General features: G+C 38.4%; 1 protein-coding gene and 1 long non-coding RNA gene across 2 annotated transcripts in view; one reads left to right on the top strand and one right to left on the bottom strand.

Moving 5' to 3' along the window:
* Slc13a1 (solute carrier family 13 member 1) overlaps window positions 1-619 on the bottom strand; it is a 91,857-nt gene extending 91,238 nt beyond the window's left edge. The window contains exon 1 of the mRNA XM_040291609.2: window positions 463-619. Within this exon, the coding sequence (XP_040147543.1) occupies window positions 463-561 (99 nt within the window). The 5' untranslated portion in view covers window positions 562-619. The remainder of the gene's footprint in view (window positions 1-462) is intronic.
* LOC144375425 (uncharacterized) lies at window positions 101-26,308 on the top strand. Its single transcript, XR_013435260.1, has 3 exons — window positions 101-1,026; window positions 17,969-18,042; window positions 22,433-26,308. It is a non-coding gene; the product is annotated as an uncharacterized LOC144375425 (long non-coding RNA).
* Window positions 26,309-27,753: the final 1,445 nt, after the last annotated feature.

Raw genomic sequence — 27,753 nt, 5'->3', positions numbered from 1 at the left:
AAAATTACCTCATGCTTTCACTATCTCCTTATGCCACAAGGAAACTAAATTTCCAGGACGTTCTATGACCTGCACCAAGCTACAGAGCTGGACTCTGAGATTCCCCATTATTCCTCTCGCTCTCTACTCCAGCGTCACATTGCTGGGATGTTCCCTGGGAGTGGGTAACTTGAACCAGAAGATCTCAAGGGCTGAACTTCATCTGTTTTTCTTCTCATCTAGTTGACAGAGAAAAATTCCAACTGACTGGGATATTCAATGACTCTGGTTAATCATACTGAGAATCAACTAACCCTAACCATTAAAAAGGAGGAAAAGGACCAAACACAATGAAAAACCATCCTGACTTCAAGCATAAAGTATCACCACTCATTCCGCTCTGCGCCAAGCAAGTAAGCAACAGGAATAAAGGACAATTAATATAAATCAGGAAACCCACCAGCAGTCTCCAGGTTTACTTACCTTAGCGTGGAGGACGAGAGGAAGCGGCAGTAGAACCAGCACACTGAACACCACAAGGAGAAGTTGTCGATAAGCCAAAATATAACTGAGGAGTTTCATTGTCTGGAGCAGGTGGGTTGGAAAGCATCTTCCTCAAATTAAGGCAGGTGTTAAATAACCAACCTGGATTAATATTTTTCCAGCACACCACCTTCATTCACTGCCCTAGTCAGACTAACATTAGTTAAAATTAAATCTCCTTTTTTATTGTTTTACTATCACAATTAGAATAGAGAGATACGCCCAATAGCGTTTGCAAGAAATCAAAAGGAAAACTGTGCTTCCCTTTCTTTCTTCGTACAAGTTAACTCTAGACTGAGAAGCCCAGGGAAGGCAGAATGGAGAAGTTGGCTGCCTTTGCCCACACTGCATCCTGTCCCCTCTGCCCTTTTGATGTCTCAGTGTCTCCTAACAGGAGTCATCACCGCACTGTGGTGGTGTATGAGCCCATCTCCACAGGAGTCTCCAGTGTCCTTTCTAAGAAAGTCTATTATCCATTTCTGAATTGAAATGGCAACTCCAGTAGTAAGTATCTCAGTGTATGTCAGTGGAAAAAGGAAAGTTTGGGTGTTGAGGAATTTTCCAGGTGCTTTGCAGATTGTGTACTGAGGCAGCCTCCTGCAAAAATAATGGAAGAACCATACACTACTATGTTTCTTTGTGAAGATGAAGGGGACAGCCTCAGGAGGAGAGAGAAAGGAGGGTGGGTAGGATTGGGGTGCAAATGATGAAAGCCTGTTATATACATTTACAAATATGACACAATGAAGCCTCCTCATCTATATGATTAATACAAACTAATAAACAAATCAATGGCAAATTTCCTCTCTAGGTTGAATGAAAAGTTCTGTGTATCTCTTAGAGCCTATTGTCATTTTGTTAGGAAACCAAAAGTAACCATAAAATCTTACACAAGCTTTCTGATTTTAGACCTTCTTAGGCTTGAATTGATACACACTGCTGATGTTGACCTTGTAATTATCAGGAAATCTGCAGAGAAGAGATGCTAGGATTATTCCAAGGTGTATATATTGTGTGTGTGCAAATACACATACATGCATACACAGGCATGTGAGTATGTGTGAAGATAGGAGCTGTTCCAAACTATGTTTTGAAACTCCTTAGAGATAGGGGCTCTAGTTAGTTTCTCATTGTGATGTGAATTAATTATGCATTAAACTTCTACTAAGTAACTACTATGCACTCAGCCTTGGGTATAAAGAAAACACACTCCAAGCCCTCCTCTAATTTATCATTAGTTTTTCTTGACACAAATAACCTTAGTCCTATGTAATCTATGACTAGCATTTAGACCTTATTTCTAATTCTACACGAATGTAACTCTGATTTCTTTTCCTGTCAAGGAAATAATTTCCTTTACCAGCACTCACCATATTAATATAAAATAAACAGCATTTTTCTTTCTTAAAAAAATATAAATTTCTAGACAAATTACATGCAGTGGTTCAGGAAAATCAGACTAGTAAACAGAAAGATAACTTTCCAAATCAGAAAGGTGTATTATATCACAGATGTCTCAGATGAAAGAAACGACATTTACTAGTAATAAATAGTGAGCAATAATAAATAAATAGTAACAATATAATGTTTAAAAAACACATTAGAAGAACTGAATTGCTCAAATGAGTTGTGATACTTTTTTTTTTTTTTCATTATCACCCTGTCCTGTTCATTGCATGCTTTTTTTTGGTCTATATTCTGAAGAAACCACTTCTGTTCTCAGATTTCTTTAGGCCACCTGGTGAGACCATTTGAACTTCACTTTCTTATCTTAGATGATTTTACCTAGTGAGATGACACCAAAAAATAAAAAGGCATTTTTGTGACATTTAAGGGAAATTAAGGCCCATACATACATGCAGGGAACTGTGGCACTTAAACCAGGCAGAGGCTAAAGGAAAAGCACTTGACATTTATTAGCGACTCTGTTCTGTGCCTCTCTTCTGGTGCCCATTTCTCACTAGAGGAAGACTCAGGACCCTCCTATGGAGACTGAAGTTAAATTACCAGCTTGGTCTTCCGTGGCTATCCATGATTACAGAATGGTTCTACTTTCTGTTTAATGTCCAGCCATTCTCTTGTTCCTCAGTGATTTTCTTCTCTCTGCTGTCACAGAGAGAAAAGCACTGACACAATAATTCCATTAAATATGAGTGATCAATAGGAGTTGGATGTCTGCAACACTAATTAGGAAATAAAGCTCCAGGAGATCTTGGGGCTTCTTGGGCACATATCTTCAGACTTCCTTTAAATTTCGTCATGTGATTGGTCAGTTCCAGGCCAAATCCAGATCAGATACAATTGTCAATCTTTATGTGTTCTTTCTACAGAAAACATGAATCTCTTAATATATCAAATTATGTTATGTTTAATCCAAATTGAACCACACCATTGCACGATCATGGATTACACCATTTAAAACATATTCTTTACAAATATAAAAAAAAAACAAAACAGTGTGTTGGCACATGCCTGTAATCCCATCTACTCAGGAGGATGAGGCAGCAGGAGTGCAAGTTCAAGGCCAGCCTTAGCAACTTAACAAGACCCTACCTACAAAAAAAAAAAAAAATACACACACACACACACACACACACACACACATACGCACGTGTGTATATATATGTTGCTGGGACTGTAGCTCAGTGGGAAAGCACTTCCTTGCTTGCACAACACCCTAGGCTCAATCACCAATACTGCAAAAAGAAAATAAAGAATTACAAATACTGTTGATGTATTTATTATTATTTGCTCTGTGCCAGAAAGTTTACATTTGCCACCTCATTTAATATTCAAAACCCAATATAAGTTCTGTATATCTGTATTATTACTATTTATATTTTGTCCATTTGGAAACAAAATTCAAAGAGGTCAAGTAAAATATTCCAACTACTAAGTAGCATAATGATTTGAATACAGTTCTTTCTGGTTCCTAAATAAATAGGTTTTGTACTATGTTATGTGTCTACAATAATGCCTACTCATTTGATACTAAACTCTAATCATCAAATCTGAAATTTGTATGTAGGCACCTCATTGATAAATTTAGGGATGCAGTTCTGAGGTTTGCCATTGACTATTATGAATGGACATAAATTGTATGAAACTCTGGTTAAGGCACAAAGGAAAGAAGAGTTCCTTATCTTTATTAAAGAAGCTGGATCATCTTCTGTGCTTGGGTTGCGCAGACAATCAGCATATGGGGAATGAAATTCCCCATTCCACATTCTTTTCTCAGAACCATTTCTGGTTGTTTCTTTCTTATGTCATATTTATTCTCAAATTTGTGATTTTTTTTCAAGTGTCTCCCTCTTCCAAGAATACAATTCCCTTCTCTCTCTCATCCTTGAAGTTTGATTTTCCAGGCTCATCTCAAATCTGCTGCTCTCTATAAATCATCCTGACAATTCCATTCTTTGCCCAAGTTCCTAGTCCCTGACTTTGCATGTACCCACCCAGGGTGTCCTTGGTCCAACTGCATCTGAATATCCTAGAATGCTGGACAAAAATGCAGATACTTGCGACAAAATGAGGCTTGGGAATCTTCATGTTTAGTTGGCTCCTACCTAATATCTATGTACACTTAAACTTGAGAATCATTGATTTTGTGTCTATAAGATACATTTTTGCCTGGAAGTAGAATGACTTACATTATTTACTATTTTAATAATTCATGTAAATCTTAAATCCTTAATAAGATTGTTAATTCTTTGAGTACAGAGGCCATTCATTTACTTCTTTTGTATCCTAGTATCCTTAGAAAAGTTCTGGGTAACAGTAAATACTTAGAGGATAGTTTCTCTAAACTTACTCATGAGTATAAATACATGGAAACCAATTAGCTTCATTGCTTAAATGGTATGGTTTACAAGAGAAACCTGTCAATAGAATGCTTAGGTTTGCAAAAAGATATAGCTTCACAGCAGGGAACATTTGCAGCATTGCAAATATCCCCATACATCCTGAGATTTTTTTTAAAAAATTGTGTATACTCAGTATATACTTTTTTTTGGGGGGGGAGTACCAGGTATTGAACTCAGGGGCACACAACCACTGAGCCACTTTCCAGCCCTATTTTGTACTTTATTTAAAAACAGGGTCTCACTGAGTTGCTTAGTGCCTTGCTTTTGCTACGGCTGTCTTTGAACTCATAATCCTCCTGTCTCAGCCTCCCCACCCCCTGGGATTACAGGTATGCACCACCATGTCAGGCTTACACTTTTATTAGGAGGAAAAAAAAACACACACACACAACGAAAGTCAACATGATTTTCTTGTTGGTAGAAACAACTGAGTGTATTCATGTATAAAAGGACAATGCATTTGCTTCTGTCATGTATTCCCATGTTCTTTCTTCTTAGAGCATTTGGAGTTTGAAGTACATGCCAGTTATAGTTAATTGTCATTGTTGAGACTATTGGTCAAGGAATGCAAACCAAGATTTCTCCTGACATTCACTGGTTGTTAAGTCTTAACTAACTCCTAATTCTGAAACTCACTATTGGTGAATTTCTATTTATATACTCTAGATTAATAAATTTCAAAGACTTTAGACAATACATACCAGAGTTCCATTTGTGAGCTGAGCCCTCCGTGTTTTTCAGATACCATTCAAATCAAGAAGATTTATTTTCGCCTCACTAGCATCTAGTAACCATTTGCTTGGGCTCTTTTTAATGTTCTCAGTTTCTTCATGTTCATTCATCTCTCTATTCTTGAAAGAGCTGATTAACCCTCTCAAAGAAAAGAAAACATAGAGATAAATTGTATGTCGTGAAATTTTCCAGGCCCAGGTCAATTAGCTATGAGTTTGTCTTTTCATTTCCTAAAATAAAACCTAGTTACCTAAGGTAGCATAATCTACCCTGGAGTCTCTAAATTCAGACACAAGTCCCCAAATACTTAAATGGGCATCATTTATTAACCATGGCTTCAATAATCATTCTTCCAGTGTCATAAAGTCAATGACTGACTGAACAGATAAAGATTGAACTGTGTCCTCAGAGGCCAGGGCCTGTTCTTCTGTGAACCGAGAAGCCAGAAGCAAAGCAAATTCCAAAAGAGGAGGAGGAGGGCCCAGCTCTTGAAAAGACAGCCCTGCCAGAGTCTCTGCACTTGAACCAAAGCGCGGCAGGTCACCAGGGAAGGGAGGAATGGTTTCTCTTGCCCACGTCTGGGTTCATTTTTAACTTGGGTCCTCTAGGAGATGAAAGGCAGATATTCAGGGATGGAAAAGAGTGAGGTGAAGATGTGTAGAGAAAAGGAAGAAGAGAAGGAACAATCCAGAACATTAGCACACTGTTAGAAGAGGGAATAAACAATATGCTAGTTTATAAACCCATTGTGTTAGAGAATAAGTAAAAATAAGTGTATGCATAATTTATAGAGGGTGATATTTTCTCCCTGGGGTCTCTGGTTTTATGACTTGCAGATGAACACAATTAATTATTACTTACCTAAGTCTGTAGTGTTGCTATTTAATAATGCCAATGGGTCACACCTAATCTTTGAAGAATTAAGATCATCTATAGAGCTAACTTGACATGAAACAGGAGATGTCATCCTTGCTAACGGTTTAGTATTACAAAAGGCTGTTTTCTCCCAAAGAGTATGCATGGTAAAGCAAAATGACCTCTGACGTCTATTATAATAAATATCAATTTCTTTTATAAATTGGATGAGAGAGAATGGTTACTGTCTGTGGTCTGATGATGTGCTTATTTCTACTTATTATGGTAAGATTTATTTCCTGGTATAGGAAAAAAATGCCTATTTTGTGTTCAACCAACTTTTTTTCTGGGGGGGGTAGCAAAGATTGAATCCAGGAGCACTTAACACGAAGTCACATTCCCAGTCATATATATATATGAGACAGAGTCTTGCTAAGTTGCTTAGGGCCTGGTTAAGTTGCTGAGGCTGGCTTTGAACTTGCAGTCCTTCTGCCTCAGCCTCCTGAGCCACTGGGATTGCAGGTGTGCACCACCAGCATGCCCAACTTCAATTGACTTTTTAATATTGAACTTTTACAATTACCCAGTTTGCTTTTCTTTTTTGTGAGGAGTAACATAATGTAAACATTTTTGGGTGGGTACTTTTCATATAGTAGGAATTTAATAACATCTAACATATAAGTAAGTGAATGAAGAGGAAAAGACATGATAAAAAATAAAAGAATTCTAAAATACTTAAAGAAAAAGAAATTAGAGAGAAAGAGGAAGTTGAGTAAACACAAGCACTGGCTACTCTCTCCTCTCCTGCCAGCCACCTCTCCTGATAGTTGTGTTCCCCCATTCCTAATACATGCATCGGTATTGTAATCCTCGTGAAAGCTTTTAGGCCATTCCTAGATGTATCCAGGATTCCTGAGTGAAGCATAAATTAAATTAGCACCTGGGTGGAAATGCACACAGAGGTCAAGGTGCTCTGAGAACACAGCTGTGATTCCAGGACTCTCAGAAATGCAGAGTCACTACCACATAATCCCACCTGATCTGATTAACCATATAGAGAAGCCTTTTGACTTTGCATTTACTCCTCCTGCAAAGTCAAAAGTCTTCTCTATATAGTTTGAGTCCATCCCATTTATTGATTCTTGATTTTAATTCTTGTGCCCAAGGAGGCTGGGGCCTAATCCCACATGATGGAGATTAGGGCCTACTTTTTCTTCTATTAGATGCAGGGTCTCTGGTTTTATTCTAAGTCCTTGATCCACTTTGAGTTGAGTTTGGTGCATGGTGAGAGATAGGGGTCTAATTTCATTTTGTTGCATATAGACTTCCAGTTTTCCCAGCACCATTTGTTGAAGAGGTTCTTTTCTATATAGTTAAATTCAGTCAGTCAGACACGGCCTTTGAGTATATGTTATGGTTAGACATGAGGTGTCCCCCCCTCCAAACTCTTTTCTTAATGCAGGAGGTAAAATGAATAGACTATGAGAGTCCTAACCTCATCAGTGGGTTAATTCACTTACTGGGTTAATCCAGATAGTGACTGTAGGAAAGTGGGTCATCTGGCTGGAGAAAGTAAGTCCCTGGGAGTGTGCCTTGTAGACTTTATATTTTGTTCCTGGCTCCTCACCCTCTCTGCTCCCTAGCCACTATAAGCTGAATATCTTTTCTCTTCCATATCCTTCTGCCATATGTTCTGCCTCTCCTGAGGATCAGGGCAATGGAGTCGGCTGTCAGTGGACTAGACTCTGAAACGGTGAGCTAATATAAACATTTATTCCTCTACATGTTTTAGTTGGGTATTTTGATCACAGCAATGAATGGCAGACTAGCACAGTAGAGCTGGAGAGACTTATCTAAAGAAGTGGGTTAGGTCAACCTTTCCCTTGGTGGTCTCAGTTCTGCTATAAAGATATTGTTGCTCCAAGTCGAATGTGTCCATTTTTCTCTCTTGGGGAAAAAAATATAAAACCCTGGTATTTTCCACCACTATATTTTCACCAAAAATACTGTCCCTTTGAAATATCTCCTACTCTAATGACAATAAAAAGATAAAATATTAACATAGTTCCTAACGGTGATTTTAAGTATAATAAATGGCAATGACCCGATCCAGTTTACTGTCAAGTTGACCTGTCTTCTTTTAGCAAATTTTACCTAAGTGTAGAATATTTCACAGTATGTTATTAACATGAAGGTGGGAAGTTAGCCAGGCTGCCCTCTTTTCAGTAATTTTCTGTTGGCATAGCTACAGCCTTCTCTGCTCTCCACCACTTGGCTTCTTTTATTATTTGGAGTTGTTGACAAATTTCATTTTAATGGATTCACAGAGGTACATTTTCAGGATAACACTTTCTTTTCAACTTCTATCATAGTGCAGTTAAACCACATCAATCGACAGACCATAAGGTTGCAGCTCAACATATACTTTTGGCCTGGATGAACAAATGATTGTGGTAAGGTGTAGTTTGAATTCGGGTAGGTTTTAAAAGAAATTAGGCTGCTATATGTTAGATCCAGTTTTTCCCTCAAAAGTTCAAGTGCTAAAAGCTTAGTCCCCAATGTAGCAGTATTGAGGGGCAGTAGTGCTCAGAGGGAGAAGATTAAGTCATTGCAGCTCCACCTTTGTGAATGATTAATGTCTCATGAGGTTATGTTAGTGCTCTCAAGACTGGATTAGTTCTCCTGGGATTTAGGTACTTCAGGACTGGATTAGTTACTGTGAGAATGGCTTTCTATTAAGTAGGTCAGCCCTCCTATGTCTCTCTCTTGCCATGTGACCTCTCTTCTACAAGAACTTAGTATCCACCCACCAAAAGCCCCTCATCAGAATCCAAGCAGAACTTCAAAACTATGCATCAACATAAACCTGTTCTCTTCAAATAATACCTGGCCTCAGGTATTTTGTCATAACAACAGATAGCAGAGGATATAAAATGGACACAACTAAGTCTTCTTAGTAAGTGAATTGATGTGCATAGGATCTGGTGCCTACCAGAGGGAAGACAGCCTGACTTGGCAAAGCACTCTGAGTGGTTTGGTGGAGCATAAGATGAGTGTATTGAAGAGCAATTGATTCTACCTGCTCTGTTATTTTGCATCATAATCTCCATTTTCATAGTCTCTAAAACAATTAATTATAAATTCTCATAACAAAAGCCTTAATCTACTACAGTTTTCTGGATTTTTTGAGAGTCTAATACTTTTGATTTGAAAAATTGTTCTAGGCCCCTGTGAAACATCCATGCCAAACACACACACACACACACACACACACACACACACACACACACACACATATATCATTTTTTCCCAGGCACCCTTGAATTCCTCTAATGATGGATGACTCATTTTTTCTTCCAGATATAACATCTCCTCTCCTCCCTTTAGCTACTGTTTTAATTCTACTTGAGATCACTGGGGAAAGACTTCAGCTCATCTTCCATGAGACATCTTTTATGTATACGAAGTTTTACCTTTTAAATTTGCTTCAACTAATCCTTAGGTCTCAAATTTTAAGTCTCTTCACTATCCTGGTACTCATCTTTGAGGAAGAACATGCATTAGTCCCTCCCACCCCACAACCCTATGTTTACACTCTGGTTCCTGAACAGAAATGTCCTATTTCAGATTGTTTGTTAGTGAGGACCAGGACTAGAATCTCACCTGCCTGGTTCATGGTTTTCATAGCCATGTAAGCTAAATTGAATCAATTTTTTGATATTTCCCCCTTGCATTGAGAAAACATTTTAACCTTACTATCCAATGCATATTCAAAATATTTTTCTATGTGTGACAGCTAGGTGATCTATATTTTGTCATAGAAATAAATATAGCAAAATTTTCCTTTGTCTTGTTAGATTTGTACACGTTTTAAATTGCCATGATTTTTGTCATTCATCAGAATACTAAAGGGACATAGTCCTTTTTCCCCTCCTTAAGGCAAAACTTATACTCAACTTCACCAACTAATTTTTTCTCAGTACTTTTAAATATGTGTTTGGGTAAGAAGAGTTAGTGATTATTCTGATTTTATCACTGATATCTCCAAAGAAAGAAGGATTATCATCTAATAAATATTTTTAAAATTAGAAATGTACATATTCTCTAGAAAGGAAACATTGTCAGTACTAAATATACCTGAATATGTAGCTGCCCTGGAAATACTGGAAATGCTAATGTATTCCTCCTGGCCAATGTTCTGTGTTTTTTCTCTTGTGGAAATGTGATATCCTGGGTGGTATCAGCAACAGCCACTCAGGGAACTCAGTAGAGACCACTGGAGTCAGAGAGCAAGAACTGGGAAAGGCAAAGTCAGAGAGAGAGAGAGAGAGAGAGAGAGAGAGAGAGAGAGAGAGAGAGAGAGAGAGTAAACTGAGCTCTGATTGCTCCTCTGAGGAGAAGGAGGTATTATCTAAAATTATGGACACCCAAAGAGAAAAAATTCAAATTACTGCTATCAAGATTTTTGCATCTGTCATATCAGTGATCTCCAACAATCTCATGATTATAGATGAGGCTTGGGGTAGTTAAGCACCTTGCTTGAGTTCTTTTAAGTTCTGATTCAGACCTGCTGGACTCTAAAGCTACTAATTGTGACCTCATGTGAACTCTATCATTAGTTAGGTGCCAACAGTGAGAAGGACACAGACTCCCATGCTAAGGATACTTAAAGTCAGAAGGGGCTAGAGTTACTTCTAAATCCTGTCTAATTTGGTGTTTCTGGCCAGGATGTGGAGGATAAGATGCAGCCCCTGTCGGGTGATGCTACATGGCACCCTGAACATAGCACTTGTTCCTAACCAGGTGGGTAGTCTGTTCTTGGATCAGTAACAGGCTGGTGTAGTAATTTGGAAAATCTAGCAGAGATGAGGCAGGTGGCAGTTAGTGACCATGGAAGTATTTGGTAGTCACCTCACGGACCAGGATATCAATGTCATGGCCAGGGTGACCGAATGAACTAGTATAATAAGCATGGAGAGATTTCTGGGACATAGAACTTTGAATTTAAAATTAGGATATTATCAGGCAAACCAGAATGTACGGTCAGCCTGGCAGAGCATTGAGCAGGTTTCCAGCCTCTGTTAACCAAAGAGGTGGAGATAATGTTGACGCTTTCCTTTCAATCATACAGCTCACTCTATCATCCTCAAGGACTCTCGATTTTACCTTCTACAGTGCTCTCAAGTTTTCTTGCCTCCTCAACTCCTTGACCACTGTTCTCGTTCAGACTCTCACCATTGCTCATGATTATCGGAACTATGAACTAAGTCTCTGTATCCATTCCTGACACCTTGCACAAAGCCACATGTTCCCCAGTGCCACCATAAGCATCTTCCCAAATAAAACTGAACATTTTGTTTCCCTGTGCATACCTAGCAATGGATTTCCACTCTGGAAAGAAGAGAGTCCAATCTCCACACATATTTTCCAAAGTTCTATGGAATTCAAAGCGAGCCTATGTCTTCAGCCTCTTCTTCCCAAATTAGCCTGCCTCACAGGCTAATATAGATTCTTTTCTATAAAATAGCTTCCATCCCTCCAAAAGACCAGATCAAGCCAAACCAATCCAAAACTCGTGCTCTTTACCTACAAGCTTCTCCATCTGATTTTCATTCTGCTTTGGACACTCTTCTAAGACTTGGCCCTTGATAAATTTTGTTTTCATCTTTCAAAACCTTTTGTAATGAGATGATGAAATACCTACAGGAATTATCTATACGTAGTCCCTTTTGTGATTGGAAAGAAAGTATTGATGGGGATCAGCAGTGACTTCTAGAAGGCCACAGTGCTTTATCAATTAAATGAAATATCATGTCAGTACAATCTTATACCTGGAAAGCATTAGCTACAAGCTACAAGCTGCCTGCTGTGCCTCAGGACTGCCTTTCTTTTTAGCATTTGCCCTAATAACATAAGCTAGAACTGCAGCAAATTCAAAGAACAAAAGGAAGCTCAATGTTTGTCAATCGATATTTAATCCCTTTAAGGAGGATGATTAATGATGATTTTGTAGGATCACTTGTTTTCTAGGTATGGCCCTAGGACCAGTGGCATCAGTGTCACCTGGGAACTTGTCAAAAAGGTAAATTAGAAGACCCATGAATCATATTAAATCAGAGATGGAGGAGAGAGCAGGAGACTAGGAAATTCTGGTTTAACAAGGGTTTAAAATAATTCTCATACATTTAAACTTGAGAGAACCATTGCTCCAGTAAGTGGATTTTAATAAGCTATCTGAATTAAAATCATGTGTGGTCCCCAATATGGCAATGTGGGAAGTGGTAGAACCTTTTAGGAGCGGGGCCTCATAGGATGTCCTTAGGCCGTAGTGGATGTGCCCTTGGAAAGAATGAAGGTAAATCTCCTAGGCCTCCTGAACTCTCACAAGAGCAAGTTGTTGCCCAACCCCTGAATTGTTGTCTGGTTCCCTGTTTTGTTTCTTTCTCACACACTTTCCCACCATGATGAGTTCATCAGAAACAAAACCAATGAGGCCTTTCCATTCTCAGATTTTTGAACCTCTGAATCTATACATTGAATAGAACTCTTTTATTTATAAAAAAATAGCCTGCCTCAGGTATTTTAATATAGTAACAAAAGGGACAAATACATAAACAGAAATGGGATTGCTGGATCACACAGGAGTTTGATTTTTAATTTGCTGAGGAAACTTTGACTGTTTTCCATATGGCTGCATCAGTTTACAGTCTTCCTCATAATTTTTAAAGTAGTATTTTGTTTTATTATATCATTTATTTTTTAATCTCATCTATAAATCTATCATTTATCCAGCCATCTGTTCATCCCCAGAGCAGCAAAAGCCCCAGCATATTGTTTACTGATCCTACAGAAAAACTTGGAGGACTCAACAGAGAGTGTTTGGACATTTTATTACTCACATGTCCCTTGGCAGAGATAGGCCAGGCTGCAATGAGAGCCACATGGTGCCTACAAACGGGTAGAAATTCTGTGTAGATGAATTTCTTGCTTTCTTTTTTTTTTTCCCCTTTTCTTTTCTTTTCTTTTTTTAAAACCAGGGATTGAACTCAGAAGCGCTTAACCACTGAGCCAGATCCCCAACTCCTTTTTATATTTTATTAGAGACAGGGTCTTTCTGAGTTGTTCAAGGCCTCGCCAAGTAGCTGAGGCTAAGTTTAAACTTGCAATCCTCCTGCATCAGCCTCCCGAGTCACTGGGATTACAGGCATGCACCATGTGCCTGGCCAGATGGATTTCTTATGAGCACATTCCTTTATTTTACAACCAAAATCACTCTGCTTTGATCTCCACCTAAAGATTATAGAGACAGGGAAGTAGCCTATTTCCTTATCCTGTGTTTCACATTCCTTAGAGTACCTCTTATCTCACACCAGGAACAAGAAATCTTCCTAGGCTCCAACTTGTGTTTATCCCAATAACATCCACCTCATTCCCTTTAAAAACCTGAATTTTAAATCTCACTTCCTTTGAAAATATTCCCTTTTAGTAAAAGAATAGTTAGGGGAAGGGATAAGAGGAGAGGAAGAGATGGAAGACCAGAAAAAAAAAGTCCAAGTTACTGCTTTCACCAGAAATACAGGTGATAGTTACATTCAAATAATTTATAATATTTTAAATTTAATTTATTATGTGTTGGTTTAGTGCTAGGGATATAAGAAGGATTTTAAGACATGATCACCACCCTCAAAAAGTTTGTGATATAGTAAAGAAAAACAATATGTGAACAAGAAAAAAGAAACTGAGAGATTGATCTAAACCATTTAGGGGAGAGTTTGGACACAAAAAAGGGATGGTTAAATATACTGGTGTATGAGAAACAGAAAGGCTGTAGGGACATTTTCAGGAGATAGTATTCAGCCTTAATCGAATCTAATTGTAGCCATTTTAATGACAGCCCTCCCCTTTGCTAACCCAAATTTTAAAATTAGCCAATCGCATAGATTGTACCCCTGAGTCCTCCAATCAGGGCAAAGGGCAGCGCTGTATTGGAGATACAAACAGGCGGTCGGCCAGTCCAGGCACTCTGGCTAACCATGTTCTGCAGCACTGCCCTTCTGTCAGAAGTAAAAGTTTGCTTTGCTCACCCACTTGTGAACACGTGTCTGATTTCTTGCGGCACTTTGGTATTTACAACAGGTGTAAGACCATGGAGGGCAAATGCTCAAAGCAAAGGAGGTAATTAAAACTTATTATCCAAGTAGATATTTCCAGGTGAACACCTGGAGGAAGGCGTTTACAGCCAAGGGTAGACCCAGGTCGGGGGATTCATAGGGTGATTAAAGAAGCATTTGCTGAAGTAGGTGGGGGTTAGAGTGATAAACTGAAAGAAGTGAGGCTGGATGAATTTTTTAAAAGGTAAAGGCATTTGTTCATGAGGTATACAGTTTATACCTAGCACCAGGAACTGTACTAGGGACTACAAAGATGAAGAATACATAGTGCTTACCTCTGAGAAACTCACAGCTGGGTGTGGGCAGTATAAACAAATCTTATTCCCACAATGTGATAGGTATCAAAACAGTGACTTGCAGGACACATTGTGAGAATCTAGAGGGAAAATTGCATCACTCTGCCACAGGGCAGGTAGAGAATAAAGGTCAGGCTTAATCTGAGACATGAAGAAGTGGGCATCTTACTGGGTGGATGGGAGTAGAGTTACAGGTAATCCAAGCAAAAGATAAAAAAAAAAAAAGCCACATACAGGGTTTCATGTGTTGCTCATCATGCTTGGATTATAGTCTCTCTATGGATGAATGCTCTAGGGAGAGGTTGGTGAAGTCCATGGAACCTGAAGGAGGATGGCTTATAAATACCAGATTATGAAACCTTCTACAACAGTCACCAACAAGGTAGGTCCACAAGGAGTCTGCTTCCTCTATCACCTCACTTCTGAATCTAAATGCTGCATGAGTAGCATCATCGATTGAATCCAGGTCTCATGATTGGGCCCTTACTAGAAGGGAAAATGGGCACAAGCCAGAGCCCATAGATATCTGGTTTCTACCCTAGAAAGGCAGAGTGGTTCATGTGTCAAAATCTTTCCAAGAGATAGTACATATAGCCCCAAAGTGCTGCACTGTTATGGCAGACGGCAACTCACCTGGCAATGGAGCTAATGGCAGGCTAACCTGAGAAGAGTTCAAAACATTCTGCAATAATTCAGGTGAAGTGTGAACTCTGAAGCCAACAGTGGGACTGGAGAAGAGACATCAACATCTGAACGTTCAGGAGGTGGAGTCTATGGAACAGACGAAATATTTGATAAGAGTTCTTGAGAAAAAATGGGATTGTGGGCCTATCTTGAGGGACAGGGAGAATCTTACTGGAACTGGGAAAAAATAAAGTGATTATGTTAAAGGATGGAGACTTTTTTAAAAAAAATGGGAATGGAGGCTTTTAAAAGATTTGCTTTTCATGATGAAGAAATTTGCTTTTTGACTCTTTTGTCTTCCAACAACACTGATCGAGTGAAATGATCTTGAATTTATAAAGCACTTGGTTGTATTCAAGGAATTGAAATGTTCATGCAAAAAAATATTAGAGTTGAGCTTTTCAGCAAGTCCTGAGATGTTACTTTTCCTGGCAGTTAGTCCTGTCTAGTTAATGGCTGACTCAACAGTTCAGTGGCTTACTTTTTTAAATACATAGTTTGTGTCCCTATGTAGTATCTATAGGGAACACTTCTCCCTATATTGTTGAGTGATGATAGATAGCTATTACAATCAAACCAGTGGAACTGTGGTCTAAAATACCGAAAGGATGAATTGCTTTTCATCCCATCCTACCATGAATCTTTTCCCCTCAATTAGGGCCTATTTAAATTTCTTGGGGTATCAAAGAGAGGCAGTAGTGGGCCTGATATATCCCCACCATAAATTTGGCAGCTGGAAAACTTGGTGCTGGGCCATGTAGAGGCATGTAGCTTTAATTGGTAGGCATAGCCTCCCCAGCCCCCCCCCCCCAGTCAAATACACAGAAGCAGGCCCTGGAGCAGAGCAAGTCCTTTCTATATAATCCTACTTCCTCACCACTCTCACAAGTTCCTTAAGACCTTTGTTTGACGGGACCTAACTCTTTTTTCATCAGTGGATTTGGGGCAGTGACAAATCTTTCTTTATATTTAGGTCTAGGAAATGTAAGTGCTCATATTCTCTCCAAAGCAGTTATCGAATAAATAAGGTTCCTCCGGATCTGTCTTAATGGATTCTTTTTATCTAAGCATCTCTGCCTAGCTACTGTTATATAGCCTAAAAATCTTCTCTTCATCTTTTGATTCTGTCATTCTTCTAAAAACAAACAATAAATCACAAAGTGCTCCAGACACCTTTGTACTGTCATAAAACATAGACAAGTGATTCTGGATTTTTCAGAGAAATCTTTATTTAGGTGCATATGACATAAATGATCTAATAAACAGACATATTAGCTCTGATGCAATGGAAAGAGGCTCTGGCGTGGTGTTGTCAATTGTTATGGTTTGGATGTGAGGTGTCCCCCAAAAGCTCATGTGTGGGAAAATGCAAGAAGCTTTAGAGGAGAAATGATTGGGTTTATGACAGTCTTAACTAAATCAGTGGATTAATCTGCCGACTGGATTAACTGAGCAGTAACTGAAGGCAGGTAGGATGTGGCTGGAGGTGAATCATTGGGGGAATGCCTTTGGGGTATATATTTTGAATCTAATGAAGTCTCTCTCTGCTTCCTGATCATCATGTGAGCCACTTCCCTCCACTGCACTCTTTTGCCATCATGTTCTGCTGCACCTGGAGCCCTGAGCAATGGAAACTGCTATCCGTGGACCAAGACCTCTGAAACCATGAGACCTACATAAACTTTTCTTCCCCTAAAATTGTTCTTGTCAGGTCTTTTAGTCACAGCAGTGAAAAGACTGACTAAAACATCAGTCTTGAGCTCTAATCTTCACTCTGCTGATTGATTTTAGACTCTAAATTAGGAGAGATAATTAGCAATTGTGCATTATCTAAAACACAGGACTGTATTGAGGACATTGAGATGTTGGTGGAAATACTATTAATTTCTAAGAGATGCACCAACAGATGCATCATAGATGCAGCATAGGAATAAAAAGAAAGTGATATACTCAGGCCCAGCTTGCCTATGAGGTCCTGAGTTTCTCTCAACCCTGAGGAAACGCTGTTCCTTCTCCCTCCTTCACCCTTCCCTAAGTCACTGTGATTGGCTTCCACTGGACATGCACTCCACATCAAGACTTTGCAAATCGGGTCTCTCTGGCAGCAACTCTCTATATTCTACTCCTATGCCTGCTGACGACCTCTTGTCCCTCCTTCAAATCTCAGCATCTATCCACTCTTTGGATAAACCTTCTAACCCATGAGTGATATAGATCCAAGTAGATCCTCATAGTTTTGGTATTTTTGCTGTATATTTTGCTGTATAGTATTTATCAGAATTGTAATTAAGCAATCATTTCTATAATTAGTGGTATAATATCAGTATTTACCAATATAATTTCTATAAGATCAGGTGTGATTTTTGTCTGATGATTACAATCTTGCTCACAGGTCTTTGTTCAGAGCCTGGATTATGGAAGACATTCAATAAGTATTTGTGGAGTAAAGTAATTTCGTTTGCTGTATACTTTCATATTTTTGCATATGCCAATAGATTTCATTGGAAGAAGCTTCTCGCTGCTTCAACTAGGTATTTCTTCTTTCCTGAATGAATTAATTCAGATCTCCCTTCCACCAGACATTCTTTCAGGTCCTAGGTAACTCTTAAATGCCATTATAGTGCCTTGAATTTTCCTCCATTACAGAGGCTAACAGATTTACCTGGGTTTTCTTAATAAGTACCGGAACAACACCAGAGCAGGCAAACTAGACATTCTTGGTTGGAGTGCTGCATATAATCTTTTAAAAGAATCTTTCTGGTGGTGCTGCTAAAAGCCAGGGTTAAGAACCACTGAGTACATTGTACTATATATCTTCATCAAATTTACATTCTATCTCTGCCAGGAGACCAACTCTTTGATTGCAAAGACTTGTTCATTGGCCTGCCCTCTGGATCTGGCATAGAACTAAGCATTTTGGTGAGTATTCATGAAATGTTTTGAATGAGTGGGTAGGCGGGTGTTTGTTATACGGAGAGAACAGGTCAATATCAAGTGACTTTTCCCTCAGATATTGGTGATAAAGGAATGCCTTAATGAAGGCCATGATCCAACTATGACATGAAGGGATTCTCTATTGAGAGAGAAAAATATATAGTGATTGATTATTGACAAAATTCAAGACGACTTGTTGCCTCTTGGATAATAACATATATTTCAATCATATACAGAGTTTTCCAACAGTATTTGGTTGGAAGAGAGTAATTGGATTCAGGCCTATTATGAATGGAAACTGACATGTACAAGAGTTTCACAAAAAAGACAAACATATGTTAGTAGAACAATCATTGTGTCTTCTTTTAAATACCCAATATAGATCCACAAAATAAGACAGGAGATAGAGAAAAAAAAAGTGCAGTTCACCCAAAAATTATTTGCCAAGAACCACCCTGCTTTAATCAGTATGGACTTTGGGACAAAGTATGAATTAATTGTTTAACGCATGGGGTGTTCTGCTGGCTTGCAAAAGATTGGAGCTTTCCATGTTTTAGAGTAGGGTTATATAAACCTGTTGAACTCATATTTATGTGAATATATACCTTTTCCTAGGGAGGACAGCGCATAAATTTCATCAATCTTTCACAAATCCATTTTCAAAAAAAGAGTCACTACTACAGGGAGTTTGTGGCCCCTATTAAACTTTGTGGTATTGTCAGCCTGATGTGAACCAAGTACATGCTTGGTCTTCTGATCCAGACTAAGTAGACCTAGCACTCTCAGCACAGTCTCACTTCAGTCACACAGTGATCATGAGTCATCCTGCCTCCCTCTGTCTTAATGTTACAATTTTATCCCTCATGGCCATTCAGTTTAAACATAACTCATTTGATTTAGAATTCTCCGAATTTGTACCATCTCAACTCTCTTCTTTGACATTTATTTCCTGATCACATATTCAGAATCTTCAAGCTCAGTTCTTTTGGATTATGTATCTAATATATACAGAATGTTTCAGGTCATGATCTGTAAGAGAACCCCAGGGGACAGTAGTTTTCACCAGGCAGATGGAATAAGAGCTTGTGAGTGAAAATGATATGAGTCCATCAGAAAAATAAGAGAAGATTCATCTAGAGAGAACAGGCTCAAGGAAGGGGTGAATTACAAAAGAACTAGTCCTTGGATGGAGGTCATGAGTGACCTCATGAGAGAGAATTTTCCTGGGGAAGTACAGGTAGAATTTGGACTTCAGTGAGTTAAAAGGTGAATGGGAAAGAGTAATGAAGTCAGTAAAATGCCCAACTCTAAAGGGAAAAAGAGAGGGAGATGCTAGGTATTAGGCTGCTCAATTAATTTAGAGAAAAGCCTATATGTGCTTTTTAAAGGATGGAATAAGGAAGAATATTTTAAAGGCAAAAGTATGTAAATGGCACAGTATCCCAATGTGAGAAAAATAAATCTATTTTTACATTTTTATTCTTTATTATTTTAATTATACATATTTAGGGGGTACGGTGGAATAATTCAATGCATGTATACAGTCTATAATGATCAAATCAGGGTAGTTAAATCAAGTCTCCATTCAGTAAACTTTCACATTAACATTATATTGTTCTCAAACGTCTCAGAACAGTATTTTTACTCTCTTATTTCTCAGTTTCCACTTCTTCCTTATCCCCTGACAATCTTATCTTTTCACTATTGCCTTTTCATATCCCCCTACCTGAAAAACATGGAAGAGAATCCCCATCTTTTGCCACCTCTGTCTCCCTCTCTGCTCACTTCCCAGATGTGGAAGCCACACTGGATTTCCTGCTTGGTTTACCTCTATCAGTTCCTTCTTTGTTTTCCATTGTCACTCTTTTCAAGTTGTTTGGCTTCTGTACCTAGTAGGCATTCACACCTGTGTGACTCCTGGTGCACAGGTCAGAGGTACCACAAGTGTACGGTGTATTGCAGCCGTGAGTAAAGGTCAGATCTTTACTTTGAATTTCTTGGGTTCACTTTCTAGTCCATCCAATTATGCTCATATGACCTCAGACAGGTCATTCACCTTTGCAGTCAAAAATAAATATGACAGTTTTTCTTAATTTGTAGTTCATTGCAAGAACTCGGTGACTTAATGTGCTTAGACTACAACCTGACCTATATTGTTTAATGTTATTTGACCCATAAAGAACTGTATTATTTTTCATTGTGCTAATTTAAATATATAACTGCTTTCTATATCACCTTCATGTTCATAGATGCCTTTGTTTGAAGGTTCTCTATCTGTTTTATCCTTTAATCCAGATTCAGAAACTGTAAGTACCTAGTGTAGAATATAATTAAATGAAAGGACAACCACCTCATAGTGTTGAACACTTGTATCATCCACAGCCCAATTGTGCTACGGCAGTGGGATGGGTTGCTAAGAGACCAAAAGAAGACACCCCAAAATGGGCTGAGACATAGGTTTATTGAAAAAATGCTTATGAGGAATGTCCAGTGGCAGTGGATTCAACAAGTAGCACTTCCATTTCTCCTGGTGCCTTTGGTGCTTTGCCAGAATTATGAGTGGTGACCAGCTGGACGAGCAGCACCTCCATACCTCAGGATGCTTTGTCCAGTGGCAGCTGGATGGACGGGTGCTTATCTTCCTCACAGTGCTCTGCTACACACCCATCACTGTGCTTTAACATTTGGGGCAAGGGAAAGCCAGTCAAGAGGGAGAGAGGGCAGAGATGGATCAGATTTGCAATAATGTAAAGAAAGAATGGGAAGCTGCAAAAGTGAATCCAGAAAGCCCAACAAGCAGGGAAAGCCTAGTGCTGGTTTAAGATAGAATGGTGCTGAGTGTTACTAGTTTAGAGATCTAAACAGATCAACAAATATTCACTAGTAAATAAAACCAGAAAGACTTGGTAACACATTGGATATAGGAGTTAGGAAGAGGAAGATGTCAAGGAAAAAACACCTACATTTTACCTGACTGGTCTTCAGTTCTTTATAGGTACCAGCCTTTACCCCAAACACAACTTTCAGGAATTCCTTTTATTTTGCTTGCTGGGACATCTGGTTAATTCCTATTTCTTCCACAATCTCAATTCATTTCCATATTAGTATCTTTAGCCCACAACTAAGTTTTCTGAGGAATCTCCATTTTTCCTGGGCTCCTAGCAAAACTGTGTGCAAAAGTAACTGAATCAATTCATGAAGAAATTATGACCTAAGGCTTTTAGTGCACTTGGAGCCTTAAATCCACATAGAAGTTCTTTCTTCAAAGAACTTCCCACTCTCCACCTTCTCCTGCTTCTCATACGTTCTCACCCCAGCTCAAGTCACCTCTGACTAGGCTGCACACAGCTTGAGAGAAGGAATGCTGTGTTTTTTCTATAGTCCTCACATCTCCTAGTGTGATGTTTTGAATGTAGTAGATGCTCAAACACCATTCCGAATGGATGAAAGAGGAAGTGAATAAATGCATGACCTGCTATGCTTAAACTCATTCCATTGCTCTGACTCCTGTGATCCTCAGGCTCTGGGCCACCTGATTGGATGTAAGGTTTTATATGTGTTATGTTCACAGTTATTTGGAGTCAGACAAACCTATGTTAAAATATGAATTCTGGTTTTGCTGACTTTGTAACTATTGTTGAATTATATAACCACTTTAAGACTCAGTATCCTCATTTATAAAATGGGGATAATAGGAGTATATTGTTTTCTCTTTATAAGTAGGAATAATAGGAGAGTTATTATGAGGATTAAATCAGAGGAGGCTCACAAAGCGCTTTGCACAGTACCTTGGCATATGGAGAGCACTTAATACTCAATAAATGCTGGCCATTGTTGTTATAATGATAGTAATTGATAATAACAATTTATAAATGTTGGCTATTTAGCCCACACTGATTTTTCCTTTCTCTGAATTTCTATTGTCTTAGAGTCAGTTCTGCCCAGTTTGGCCCTCATTATTCTCTTACCATTGCATGTGTATAGGTTTTGCCTCCTCAATTCAAGAGCACGCTCCTAGAGGGCTTCTAACACAAAGCCAACCTCATAGTAGGGATGCCTTATAAACTTGCTGATTGGTTGATGGGTTTTGCCTCCAAGGTGCTGAAATGAAACTTAATAATATCACCAAGGGAAACAATTCAGATAAGGAGTGGACCCTTTTCTGAATCCTTGGAAAGCTAATTAAGGGAGTGAGGTTTGTGCTGTAGCACTAGATACAATGCTAGAATAGAACAATTAATGTTCTTGTTGGAATAAGAATGGAAGCCATCCCTTGTATCAAATGTGCTGAACCTAGACTCCAGAGCTTTGACAAGCTATTCTGTCTATAAATGCAATATCTACTCTGTTTTTGCAAACATTTGTTTGCTTTCAGACTAGGACTTCCTTCTCCGAAGCTGCAGATTTGTTTGCTGTCAACACCTGTGATATGAAACTCCTTCTTCATTCTGATGATAATTAAGGATGTGGCAAAGAGAACAGAGAATGAGCATAAGCATTCAGAAATCGATGAAGAATATGTATGAATGAAAACCACCTCCTTCTTAGACTGAATTATAAATGCTCTCATAATTTGTCTTTTAGTATATATAATTCCACACATAGAAAACTTGGCTTTAAATGAACGAATGTGAGAATAAATTGCAACAATAGCAGAAAAGAAGGAAGGAAACTACGTAAAAGATCCCGTGAGAGCTTGGGAGGGGTTTGCTCTCTTTTTTAAGCAACTACTTGTTTTAATTCTTCCTTCCTAATTGCTACTATCACACCATTTCCTCTTTCCTTCCAGCTCTGCTACTCTGTGCTGCTAGACCTACTTATGTCTTCTATGATACTTCAAAAACATGGCCAGGAACGGTGGTGGTGCATGTCTGTAATCCTAGCAGCTCCAGAGGCTGAGGCAGGAAAAGTTCAAAGACATTCCCAACAAAAGCAAGGCACTAAGCAACTCAGTAAGACCCTGTATCTAAACAAAATACAAAATAGGGCTGGGGATGTGGTTCAATGGTTGAGTGCTCCTGAGTTCAATCCCCAGCACTAAAAAAAAAAAAAAAAAAAAAAATAGCAACCAACCAAACAAAAACCCCTCATGTATATTTTTCCTCTTTACCTTCCCAATTCACTATCACACCTCTAAGTTCCATGCTCTATTTTTTCTTTTTGTTGTTGTTGTTGTTGTTTGTTTTGTAGTGGTATCGTAGATTGAACCCATAGCACTAGATACAATGTAGCACTAGATACAATGCAAGAATAGAACAATTAATGTTCTTGTTGGAATAAGAATGGAACTCTTTGGATTCTGGACAAAGTTTTAACTCTACCACTGACCTACACTTCCAGAACCATGCCTACATTTTTTAAATTTTTAATTTTTGAAAGGGTCTCATTAAGTTGCCCAAGTTGACCTTGAACTTGCCATCCCCCTACCCTTATACACCCAAGTCACTGGAATTACTTGCCTAGCTTCATGCTGCCTTAGTCAAGGTTATTCAGAGAAACAGAACCAGAAGATCTATCTATAGATAGAGAGATAAATATTTAGATAGAGATGTATAAGAAGCAATCTATTATGGAAATTGGCTTACTTGATTACAGAAGCCAAGAATCTCCCAGAATGTCACCTGCAAGCTGAAGAACTGTAAATGAGAAAAAGTCCAATTTTGCTGCCACTTAATAAAGCCAAAGGCAAAGTAATAACAGGGGGGATGCTCTATTCAGTGGCTAAAGAATGGAAAAATGGGAGCTCTGCTCACAAATATCTTTCCAACTCCCAGGCAGCTGAGAAGTTATAGATACAGTATAGGAATATTGAGGGAGAAAGAGACCAACAACAGGAGGTAATGTTCATGTCTTCTCTGGAGGCAGCTGGAGATCTTCCAGGAACTCACGTGTCACCTCTTTCTATTCCTTTCAGGGTCTGGTATTTCTGGTCATGATTCTGGTAGACTTGAAGGTGGGGAGAGTGATGAGGCAAGTCCAGGTTAAGTTAACCCCTTGTTACGATTCTGGACAAAGTTTAAATGATCAACATGTTTACATCCAAAGCTCTGTAAAGTCTGACCCAAAGGCTAAAGGCAGCAAGGGAACAGACACAATATCAAGGAGAGATGCCAAACCTTTCCATTCCATTCCAACCACCCATTAGCCATCTGCAGACCTGAGAGAAGAGTGAGTGTGTTCAACCTTCAAGTCCCTTAAATGTAACCTAGCAACTGTTATCCCTAAACCCAGATGGCAGAGTGTTACCTACAGCAAAGCTAGTGGGAGACTAATAATGTATATCACTCAGCTGTGTGATCTCCAAAATTAGTGATTTTTAACTCAACAAAAAGTAAGTGAAGCTACATGGCTTATTTAGGTTTTCCCGAAGTAAGGGAACCAGAAAGGCCATTGGTGCAATTTATTCTGAGTCCAAAGGTCTGTGAGCCAGGGGTGCCAATGATGTCACTCCCTTCTGATGCCAAAGACCCGAGAACCACTGGGCTGGGAAGGAGATGCTGGTGTAAGTTTTGCAGTCCAAAGGCTCAAGAACCAGGATCTCAGACGTCCAAGGATTAGAGAAGCTGGATGTCCCAGCTCCACCGGAGAAGGGAGAATTTGCTCTTCCTCAGTCTTTTTTGTCTCATTTGGGCCTTTAACAGATGGAATGATGCCTGTCCATGTTGGCCAGGGTAGATCTTCTTTACTCAGTTCACTGATTCAAAAGATGAAGTCTTCCAGAAACACCCACACAGACAGACCCAGAAATAGTTTTATCAGCTCTCCAAGAAACAACTAGCCCAGTCAATTTTACATGTAAAATTAATCATCAAATCTAACACCCTAATATTAACGAGTATAACAATTTGCAGGAACATTTGTTGAACAATCACGTATTAAGCACTTACTAAGTTTCTAAGACTGTATTAAATACTTACACGTTATTAAACATTTACTATGTGTCTGATCCCATGCTAAATACTTCCAGGTATTTGATTCCCCAGTACCACTATGAAGCAATACCACTTACTGCCTCTGGATAGTATAAAGTTGCTACATCCACCATTTGCCACTCCAGCTAAGTGTTACATCCTGCCAGTTTCATTCCTGAATTTGACAGTTTCCCCACTTGGGCTGCCATTAAATCTTTATCTAGTTTTTTTTTTCCTTAACATATTTGTGAGTCTGCATTTTCAATCTCTTCATCCTTCTATCCACTCATATTTTAACTTTACCCACTCCCTGTGGATGTATTCCTCCACGGTTGGCTTCTCCAATGCTGTTCTCAGCATCATACCACACTCACCACACTTCTGGTATTCCAGCCCTTAATCATGCACTGCCAGCCCTGTCTGCTTCTATCTTCTAGCCCAGAGTGCTACTGAGAAATCATCCATCAGCTGGGAAGACCTAAAGCCCTATGCAGAATTATATATACATTTGCTCATCTCTTCCCAACCTCAACTGGGATCTTGCTGCTGCTTTGCAATTCATTTTCCTAGCTTTTATTGATTTCCTGGTATTTTCCTTGCCTATGGCCACAAAATGAAACTTGAAAGTCACGGGGTTTCAAGAAAAATATCTTTGGATTGGGAAAAGAAACTGCTTTTAATTCTCTACTCCTTTGATTTAAGGTATAATTTAATTACAAAAGTATAGCAGAAGAAGGGATAGAAAACATATCATTCAACATATAGACAATGTTTTATATTTTACATAACTATTTTTTATATTTTTTTAGTTGTAGGTGGACACAATACCTTTATTTTATTTTTTTTTAAATGTGGTGCTGAGGATGGAACCCAGTGCCTCATGTTCTACCACTGAACCACACCCTCAGACCCTTTACATAACTTTTTGAACTCTTTGTTATAACTATGTACAACAGATGGGGGGGGACACCAAGAATAAGTAATGTAATTTATTTTTTTCTTAATAATTATACTATGTTATCAACTCATGTGCTTATGTTCTACTTCCTCATCTATAAGATTTTTGATCATAGAACAAAATAAGCTGGCATAAAAATGTTTCTGTTTGAACACTGATTTCAGCACGTACTGTGTGTCCTTTGTCAAGTTACTTAACAACTCTGTATTCCCAGTTTTTTTCCTTCTTCTTAAATAAGTTTACATAATGGCAATAATGAAAGTATTTACCCTGTAAGAATGTGAAAATTAAATGAACTAATGCAGTAAAATGCTCAATATATTACATAATAGATTTGATTACTAGAACATAGTAATCACAAAATAAAAATTACCAGTTAAAATGACTCATTGTTATTATTATTAACAAGTTGATAGTGGTTACACAGTAAACACAACTCAGTTGGAATGCAAATAATCCACTTTTTGCAAATCAATACTGTTTCAGTAGGGATGGATTTTTAATCCAAATTTTTGAGAGTTAAAGGAGATGCTGTAATATTTGTGCTAGGACCACCATAGTTCTGTGTTTTCTCACTTAAAACCAGAGAGTAATTTCACTCTAGCATGTCATTTCCCAAAAGTCCAATTTAATAGCACTGTTCCCTTCCTTTCCCAAATTGGTTTTAAATATATAAATGCTAAACAGCTGGTGAGAACATAATATTTCTTATAATTTTATTATCCAGCATCAATTATAATGCCAAATTATTAATTAATTCTACAATCAGCAATTGCTAATTGCTATTTACTCACTGGTATTCCTATAATGGGTAACTGTCTTTGCATGCCTATATATATAAGTAAATTCTTTGCACAAATTATCTTGGGAATGGTATGGTGAGGACAGGTATACTGGGGACAGACAGTACAGGAAGGTCCACATATCTGTCATCATTCACATGTGCTATTGTCTAGAAACATCCATACATGTATATCATATGTTTGTATTCCTCCTGTATTTTTTGTTGTTGTTGTTTTTATTGTGCGATTAGCTGTCTCTTTGATGGTCAATACCAGATTCTAGAAAAAAAAGGTACTGCCATATACTCTCCAGTTAGGTAGAAACACACATTAATCTTAGATAACAAACAGGTCTTACTAGTTCTACCTCTCCCCCACCCCCACCCCACCCCCCGCCATCCTTTCTTTAAGCACAAAACACAATGAGGGCTAAATAAATATTTGCTAATAAATATTTGTAATAAATACAGGCTGGCATTGAAAAAAATTGATATAAACATTTAAAAATAAAGTCAATTCATTCTGCTTTATTTTCTGTAGATTCATTTTCATTCCTGTCACGTTGAATAAATAGAGCAATGAATTTTGTGAGACTCCATATACAATTTTCCTAAAGGGGTATTCATTTACAATGCCAAAAGCAAAAGGAAAACAAATGATTTTTTTTTCCTCTCTTACATTGACCTACTTCACAATGTCAAAAGGCCACTTTATTTTAATTAGTAATTTATTTTGGAATAAAAAAAATGCCTTCCTTCTTCCCACACCTTCATTCTTCCTTGACACCAACCCCACCACCATCAAAACAACAAAAACAAGAGAAAATGAAGAGCGGCCTTTGTCTCAGCCCCAATTCTATTTCTTGTCATCACCGCAAAACCAAGGGGAGAAATTTTCCTCCCCACAATCTGTGCTGCCCTAAGGGCTAGTAAAAGCTTTCTGTGAAGCAAAAGGCTTTGCAGATCTATCATAAGAAAATAAGAGACGGCAATCTTATGTTTTCCTACTAGCTTTTTGCAGAAATATGTCCAGCTTTCTTTCTTTG

The sequence above is a fragment of the Ictidomys tridecemlineatus genome, chromosome 2 (assembly GCF_052094955.1).
Source record: "Ictidomys tridecemlineatus isolate mIctTri1 chromosome 2, mIctTri1.hap1, whole genome shotgun sequence".
Classification (NCBI taxonomy): Eukaryota; Metazoa; Chordata; class Mammalia; order Rodentia; family Sciuridae; genus Ictidomys; species Ictidomys tridecemlineatus.
The sequence above is the reverse complement of the archived record's forward strand: the minus strand, read 5'-3'. Positions and strand labels throughout refer to the sequence as shown.